Source organism: Durio zibethinus, chromosome 5 (genome assembly GCF_047325235.1).
Source record: "Durio zibethinus cultivar Kanyao isolate XHJ-2024 chromosome 5, ASM4732523v1, whole genome shotgun sequence".
NCBI classification, from domain to species: Eukaryota; Viridiplantae; Streptophyta; class Magnoliopsida; order Malvales; family Malvaceae; genus Durio; species Durio zibethinus.
The window spans coordinates 9,266,203-9,274,978 of NC_143166.1; the positions used below are offsets into that span (position 1 = coordinate 9,266,203).

At 31.5% G+C, this 8,776-nt stretch overlaps 1 protein-coding gene across 4 annotated transcripts; it reads right to left on the minus strand.

Annotated features, from left to right (window-relative positions):
• Window positions 1-728: 728 nt before the first annotated feature.
• On the minus strand, window positions 729-8,510 carry LOC111282795 (uncharacterized). Of its 4 annotated transcripts, none has more exons than XM_022871038.2 (4): window positions 8,352-8,510; window positions 8,063-8,268; window positions 7,800-7,953; window positions 729-959 (listed from the first exon to the last, which is right to left on the minus strand). In XM_022871038.2, the coding sequence occupies exons 2-3, from the start codon at window positions 8,222-8,224 to the stop codon at window positions 7,801-7,803; spliced, it is 315 nt and encodes a 104-aa protein (XP_022726773.1). In that variant the 5' UTR covers window positions 8,225-8,268; window positions 8,352-8,510; the 3' UTR covers window positions 729-959; window position 7,800. The 4 variants fall into 4 exon arrangements, with proteins under 4 accessions (XP_022726773.1, XP_022726777.1, XP_022726774.1 ...); XM_022871042.2 differs by lacking the exon at window positions 729-959 and adding an exon at window positions 4,043-4,302; XM_022871039.2 differs by lacking the exon at window positions 729-959 and adding an exon at window positions 4,043-4,314.
• Window positions 8,511-8,776: the final 266 nt, after the last annotated feature.

The window sequence follows — 8,776 nt, forward strand, 5'->3', positions numbered from 1 at the left end:
TCAAAGCTCTCGCCTTTAAAATATTTTTCACAAGCGAAATCTTGAATTCGAGTCTTGTCAATGATCATTTATTAAAATCATTTTAAATATATGATCTGTCTTGACCTGAAGGACTGAATAGACTATTTACTTATAAATTTAAAAAAAAAAAATGATTGTGATATTGAAGTACAGTGGCCCCATTTTCCATATGATTTTATGGAAACAGATTACTCGCAGACAAGATTTTATTTTTGATTGCCTTGTTTCTAGAGTAAATTGGACTCTGTATAATATTTCATTTTAAATCCGTAAAATTTAAAACATTTTTTTATTGTAATGTTTTTAAAATATTTTAAATTCATTTAATCTTTTTTCTTTTCCTAAAAAGGGAAATTCATTACAAATTTGCATTAAGAAATCACATCATATTAGGCACTGATCCAAATAGATCAAGTTTAATTAGATTTATTAATTCGTATATTTGTATTATATTTATATTATGTCATACATATGTAAACATGAAAAATTATAATAGCAAATTCATGTCTTACATTAATCCAAATAGTTTGAGTTTAGTTAGATCTATTAATTTGTGTATTTCTATTGTATTCATATCATGATATATTTGTGTAAAAATGAAAATTTGTAATGATAAATTCGTGCTGAAAATGTCAGATATAAAATATATATTTTAAATTTTTATCAAATTCATATATTATTTTTATTTAAATTTTAAATCGTATTACTTTCTTATATTTTTTTCATATTTTTTTATATTATATTCCTATATCATAGAAATACACAATCCCTACAACTTTAGCTGATATAAAACAAGGGAAATACAACCTGGAGGCCAATTATAAAAGATAAAATTCTGCTCTTGAATAACACCGTGTTTGCCAAAGATATGAGCAACATTATTTCCTTCACGAAGTATATGGTTTGATAGTTTGAAGCCCATCCTCCTTAGGAGTCATCTGCAATCATCACCAAGGGAACCAACCGAGTGATTGACAGTTTTACTATTTTCTATAACATGAATAGCCATCTAGAGCCAGTCTTACCAACAATAAATATTATTTAACCCAAGGAAGGCAGAAATTTGTAGTCCATATTTATAATTCAGCAATAAGACTTAGGTGTGGTACCACGTCTTCTAGATCCGTTAATCTTATTAAAATGCGATGAAATTTGTTATTTTAGTTTTGAATATCCGCTTGACAAAAATAAGGGATCAAAACACTTGCTCAAGTGAAAAAAAAAAATGAACCATTTGACTTTTAAAATTTGGATTAATTTTTGTCACCTAAATTTAAATGAGGTGACATAATTTCGTTGATTTGTAAGGTTAGTTGACGAATTGAGTGGATTTAAGATAATTTTAAAAGGTTATGAATCCAAAAATTAAATTTCAAATATCATACATGAAGATAAAATATTATAAAAAAGTTACAAATAATCATATATTTTACTAGTTTCTATATTATTCTTTGGTGTATGTATTTAACATTATAACTAACATGATTTATCCAAACAATCAGGGATGTTGTGTGGACCACGGGCACTGCCAACTATAATAAATACGTCGTCTGGATTGACTTAAAATTACCAAATTGCAGAGTTATTGTTCATAGGGAAGACTTTTTTTTTTTTTTTTTCTCTTTTTCAGGAGTTAATTTTTCGGCAATTATGGCTAGCTAATAATCAAATTCCGGTAATTGTCACAAGTTTCATGTTATTCTTTTTTTTTTTTAAATGAGATTACAAATAAATTTGTTCTACCAAATAAACATTTCTATCAAAGTCAACGACATCTTTATTTCCCCTCTATCCGTTTGATCTGGCTCTGATTTTTTACTCCCTTAACATATTTTCAGTAAATTACATTTTGGTCACTTCAGGATTCATGACGCTAGTATTATTGATGAGCTAGTTAAAAGTGAATTAGTAGAATTTGAGTTTTTTATTTTTATCTTTTGTTATAAAAAATTACGATACAATTACCCAGAATTATAAAATTTGATTTTTCACCACTTAGTTGTAAGAGGGTAATGGCCAGTTATGGCGCTTTTCACGTCTAATGACATTTGTCACATGTATTATCATGTAATCTGACATATCATATGGTCTTGTCAACTTGCTATCATTAGATTTGAAAGAAAATATAAATTTATGATACTATGAAAATAAATTATATGTTTGTCAATTAACTCTTTTAGAGTTTCTATTTTGTTCCATCTAATAATTCGGAAAAATAACACTTTGTTCTCAATATTTGTGAAAGTTATTAAAATTTCGGTCTCTCCATTGCCAATGTCTCACTATAAACATAGTATTACGACGATTTAGTCATAAAACCATTATGAAATTAAATGCAATAAATTATTTTATTATTTCTACTACTTATATTAAACATCTTGTGATAATGCTCAAAATATCTTCTAAAATAGTCCACATACTTGTGGGTACGAACAATAAAACCTGAATGAACAAAAAAAAAAAAAAAGTAAAAAGAAAGTTTAAGAAATTTCTTGCAGAATCCCTGATCCAGAGGCTTTTAAAATTATTGAAACGGGTGATAGTGATCTAGGATATCGAGGAATTTTAAAACATAAAGAAAGCTGGGTGAACTTAAAGAACAATCAGTTAGATATACTTCACGAACCTGGAGTAATACTCCATAAAAATATGCTACTGCTAAAAAAAGAAATCTTAGCTATAGTAATGTGTGTTTTAAAATTTGAAGAAGACCTATTAAATAAAATATTTTTAATTAGAATGTTTAGGAGCCAAAGATGTTTTGCTTAAAAGATGTTAAGAATTTAGCCTCAAAGCAAACATTTGGTAGATGACAAGCTATAATTTCATCTTTTGGTTTTTGATATTGAATACACAAAAGGTGAATCTAACTCTATGCCAGATTCTCTCACAAGAGAATTCTTGCAGGGTCAAGATGAAAAAGGTTCCAAAACAATCTCAGAATTATTAGAAATATTCTCCTAGAATTCATAACACAAGTCTAAGAGAAAGGTAGGCTTACTCCCTAAACACCAGAAGAACCTAGTAGAATAAAACAGTTAGAAACCAAACGAAACCTTCTACCCCATCTTCATCTCAACCTCAGAATTTTCAAAATAAATGCCTTCTTCAATAATTTACCTAAAACCTTTAGGTCATTATTCCCCTTGTATGAGAGTGGAGAATAAAATAAAATGATTTTAGAAGCAAAAGATTATAGGGAAGCAATAAATTATGTCGTAGCAAAATATTTTACAGACCACATGAATTTATAATGCTGTAACCAATGCAGATGTAAAGCATTTTATGAGGATATCCTTGCAAGAACAGAGTCTGCAGTATTTGCTTATACTTTCAAAATAGAATCAGGAGGAAGATATGAGTTTTTGGTGAAATATGGTGTTTTCTAGATCTGATAATTTTAAATACGACACAGTAATACAAATACAAAATGATACAAAAAAGACAGAAAAATGACACAATTTAAAATTTTAGAAAAAACATATATGGGTTTGGTAAAATAAAAAAATATAATTCATGTTTGACATGTTGACACAAATTAAGACACGATAACTTTCATATTTTATGCGTGCTTGACACGAAATAGACATAACATGGATACAAGAATTGTTAGATTTACTTTCAACCTCCATGCCGTTTCCAAAAATAGACATTTCGATAGGAGCTTTGTAGGCTGTCCTGTAGGCTCATAATGCATCATCTAAGCCCTTGGACAAATCCTTCCTGATACACCATCTTCTCCAATTTACTCTTAATTTTTCTATTGAAAATCTCTACTTGGCCACTAGTCTAAGGATGGTTATTTGGCAAGAAGATCTTCAAAGTAGTTGTTACAAAAGTGGAAAATTAAAAGGATATTGGAGAAGTCAGTGAATCCCTTAAAGAAGGATTGGTCTACAAGGTTAGATGATGCATTATAAGCCCTACAGGACAGCCTGCAAAACTCCTATCAGAATGTAACCATATAAGTAGTTTTTGGGAAAGCCTGTCATCTGCTGGCAGAGTTCGAGCATAAGTCATATTGGGCTATTAAGAATTTGAACTTTGATTTGCATGCAGCCGATGAGAAGCATTTGCTACAACTTAACAAATTAGATAAATTCAGATTACAAGCACATGAGAATGTCAAGCTCTACAAGGAGAAGACTAAGAGATGGCATGACAAGAAGATCTTGGAGAGACATTTTGAGCCTGGAAAACAAGTTTGCTCTGTAAATCCCACTTGAAGTTATTTCCAAGTAAGCTCGAGTCCAAATGGTCAAATCCTTTCACTGTTGAGAACTACAATAAGCCCTTCAAGGTCAATGGACAAAATTTGAAGCATTACTGCGGAGGAGTTGTGGATTGGTGACAAAGAAAGAAGAAAATATGTTTAAGGATGTTGCTTGAAAAGTTATTAACAAAAGATTCAAAACGAAAAAAATAGAATAAAAGGTGACAAAGAAAGAAGAAAATAGTTTGAGGATGTTGCTTGAAAGTTATTAATAAAAGATCCTAAAAGGTAATGCATGTTTAGAGAATTTGAGCCACAAAGGATCCTTTATCCTTCTTTAACCCTAGCCTTACATTGCAAGCTTAATAAAGCATAACGATATTTGATCTTGTGTATGTCTACATTAGAGGAGAGAGATATCCAAACAGATAACTCATGAAACTTGTTCACTCTGTGAGATTCTATGTCAATGACATGTTTGCATAATCTCAATCAGATTTCATGCAATGAATGAGAAAAGACGTTACAAAGAGGAAATCCAATTAGAATAAGGCTTATTCTTAAATGATTCTTGCTGTTTAGCCTATGTTTGTGATTTTCTTTAAGCTATGCTCATTAAGCAATCTTTAAGGAAACTTTGTGGAAGCTAACATTAGATGTACACTTTGATTCTAGCATGTTTTATTTTGCTTGAGGACAGACAAAAGCTCTAAGCATGAGTGTGTGATTATTTTTATAGAGTTATCATGGTACCTAATTGGTTACTTTTTCTTAAATCCCAATGATTAAGTTAATTATCCACCTAATTTCGATTAATTGTCTTATATGTAGGTAAAATTTAGTAAGAATGAATGAGGTGATTGGGAGACTTGCAAGGGGCAGTAAAAGCACTGGAATTGCAGCTAGAAGGAAGTTCAAAATGCCACATAGGATAGCCACTTAAGCCCGAAAAAAAAGTCAAAACAGCCACATAATGTCAAAAATTCAAGATGGCATAAACTAACACTTGTCATCTAGTGATTGCCACAACCCTCCACACCTCCAACACACTCTCAACACATGCTTATTGACATCTCAACTGGTTCCCCCCTCCTCTCCTTGAATTCCTTGACCACCAAGCATGAAAATCACATGGAAAATACAAGTGAACAAAAGCTGCTGCCAAGCTGGAAATCCTTGTGCAGGTCAAACCAACCCAGACAAGTTTTTAATCCAAGTTGGCCAATTAAAGCAAGGGGATTGGATGGATTTTCAAGAGTGACTTGGAGGCTTGGGATTGGAAGATCAAAGGGGTGAGAATAGGCTAGTTTTAGGGATCTAGAGAGGTAGAAATCATATTTTATTCTCCTAGATAGCTCACGGCAAAAATTTGTTTTCCACATTCTGTTTTAGTTCTGTTTTGCTCATTTTCTTTCATTTTTCATATGTACTTTGGAGATTAGGATAGGGGATGAAGTGTTTAGATTGAGACAACACCTAAGGAGGCTTCACCACTTGAATCTTCCACTTTCTATTTCTTTTGCAATTTATTTTAAGTTGTAGTTGCTTATTTCAAATTCTTGCACTTGTAGTTATTTTGTTTAATGCTCAAGCACTTTATTTGCCTTGTTATTTAAGTTTTTTTCATTTAAATTTCCTTGCCCTTTTAAGTTTAAGTCGTTAATTTAATGGTCTTTTAATTTCCAAGTTAAGTTGCCTTTAGTTGCATGCCATTTAATTTCTTGTTTACCTTTGTGCTAGTAGATTAGTAATTTTAGCGGTTGTCATTAGTCTTAGGTCCATTTCTTTAATATTTTCCTTGTTTTAATTTTTAGCTTGGTACATTTAAGTTCTGGTTTGATTTCTTAAGTTAACTAACTTAATTAGTTTAATTAAATCTAATTTTCTTGCCTTTAATTAAATTAGAGTCAAATTTAATTGTTGTCTTTAGTATGCCTTCTTTGTTATTTGCCTTACCTTTAATTGTTAGGTTAGTAATTTCATTCTCTGATTCCTTGGTTAATTAATCTAATTAGGTTGAGTAAATTTAATTTAATTGCATTTAATTAGCTCAGGTTAGAACCAAAACTAGTACCTGTAGTGTTAATTGTTCATGGCAATTTTGGTAGGTCTAAATATAATTATGGTGCCCGATTTTGGAACTTAGCATGAGGTTAATCAATTCTCGTTAGACAATAACTCATACTTCACTCTATATTACTTGTAGACGACCCATTTACTTGCGGAATCACACAACAACAGCTTTCATTTACCATGAAAATTTCAAAGCTTATAATTCCATGCAATAAACAAACTATCAGACATTAACATCTTGACTCTCAAATTAATTGGGCTAACAATCATTATCCTATTTGATTTGCCATCTTACCAAAACAAAGTCTTCATCGTTATCTCTAAATTACAATCTTCAAGGATTAAAAGCAAAACCAACCAATACTCAACTATATTATGGAAACTGAAACGGCTTGAATGAATTTCAAATCATAGACAAGACAGGATGAAGGCAAACTTTACAGAATGCAAAAGTTATATCTACTCCATTGACAATGCAAGTGTAGACAAATTCAACTCTCAGATTCAAAGTTTGAGGTGTCATTAGCTAGATAAAGCTTTTGCTATAATAACCCACACAGAGGGGAGAAAGTTTTAAGTGCAGTTGATGATGTATTAAATGTTTTAGGGAAGTGGAAATGTAAAGGCATCATAACAAATCATTTGAATTGTGGAAAGCAAGCATCAAAAAACTTAATTCAATAGAATAATTTTTTTGCACAAGGTATTTAAAAAATAAGCTCTCTCCTATCAAAGAAAGATCCCTCAGAAGCACATTAACAATTTTCTAAAAGCATGCATTCCCCACTTCAGTAAAGTAAGAATGCCACCATGCAAATCAAGGTCAACAATGCCCCCAGCTATTGAAATTTGAATATTAAATTCATCCTTCTTTGCTGATGGTCTATAATTAAACCAAACTATAGTCATTCTATTTTCATATTTTCAAATAATTAATATAAAACTTAGGTGTTTTAATTTTTTTTTTTTCATATTTCCGTTAGCTTATAATTCAATTGCATCTAAAATAACATGTGGTTCCACTTCTATTCTTTTTCAGTGAGAAGAAGATGAAAAGAAAGTTTCTTCCATATCTTCCTTCTAACATCAACACAGAACAACAAGCAGAACATATCAATGCATAGAAGAACAGGCTTTCAACAGACACTAGCTGGACAAGAATGTTGGTTTGAACATTATTAGTCAGGTCTTATATTATTACAGGAGGTAATCATAAATATCTTCAAAGCACAAGAAACATTCAACCTCATTTATCAATAGGAACATTATAATATTTAATCATAGCTCTCAAATGTTGGTCAAACTAACTTCCCATAATCTTAAAACAATATAATAGAATTTATAACACATCAAAAAGAGAATTTTTTTTCCTCAAATGCCAACCTTCATAAATAATTTAGCGTTCAAAAGCACGAAACTAACAGTAATTGGTTTTCAAATGTAAATAAAAACTTTGAACTTTTAAACCAAGAACAATGAAATGGAATCCAACCTTAAGAGGTCGAGGAAAGTGGTGCTTCATTCTTGACATTTGCATTTGCAACAGTATCCACCGATGAGGGAGTATAGATTCTTGCTTTCTTGAGAATTTCAGCAACAATCCAATGCTTGCGCTTGCTCAACGGCCTAGAAGGGTCCAATTTAACCTAAAAAAAAAGCAGATATTCAAGTATTGGGAATATTACTATGTCACTCAAATACAAGACATTCTTAAACTAAACCAAAGAAAGAAAGAAAGAAAAACAAAAGATGTACCCTGTCGCCGATGTTGCATTGATTTTTTTCGTCGTGGGCCATGAACTTGGAGGTGCGCTTGACGTAGCGGTTGTAAAGCTTGTTATGAAACAGCCTGTCCACTGCAACTACCACTGATTTCTGCATCTTATTTGATACAACAACACCCACAACCGATTTCATCTTCTTCTTTTTTCCTCTTTGATTGGCTTATAACAGCCAAATCTCTGCAACAACAATCCAATTCAAAAATCAATTTTTTTCCATAAAAAATGACAATAGAAACAGAAGATAAGATCGGAGGATTTACTCGAAATGGTTGCACTGCGGGCACAACGAGAAAAAATGGAAGGAAAAGGAGATAGGGAAGCCTGGGAGAGACGGGGTTTCTGGAGGCGTGAAGAATGCAGGAGGAGAAGGGTTTAAGTGAAGCGTTGTCGTTTGAGTTTTAATTGGAAACGAAATGACAGCCCAAAACTATACATGAGCCGGGGAGAGAGCCGAAGAGGCCAGGGAAAAAATTTTAGATAAGGAAATTTTGTTAGGGCTTACTTCTTAAACCCAACACAACCAAAACATATTACGCTGGCCCAACAAATAAAATTTAACGGAATATGAATTGTATACAAGGACGTCAATCTTATCAAAATTCAATGAAGGATTTGATGTTTTATTCAAATAGAAATGAGGATGAAGTGGAGATAGGTATAGTTTTAAATTAGTTAAAGGGTATGA

Coding starts and splice junctions, on each gene's coding strand:
- LOC111282795 (XM_022871038.2), bottom strand. CDS start 8,224: ATGAAATCGGTTGTGGGTGTTGTTGTATCAAATAAGATGCAGAAATCA. Junction 7,954..8,062: donor AATGCAACATCGGCGACAGG/GTACATCTTTTG, acceptor CTTTTTTTTTAG/GTTAAATTGGACCCTTCTAG.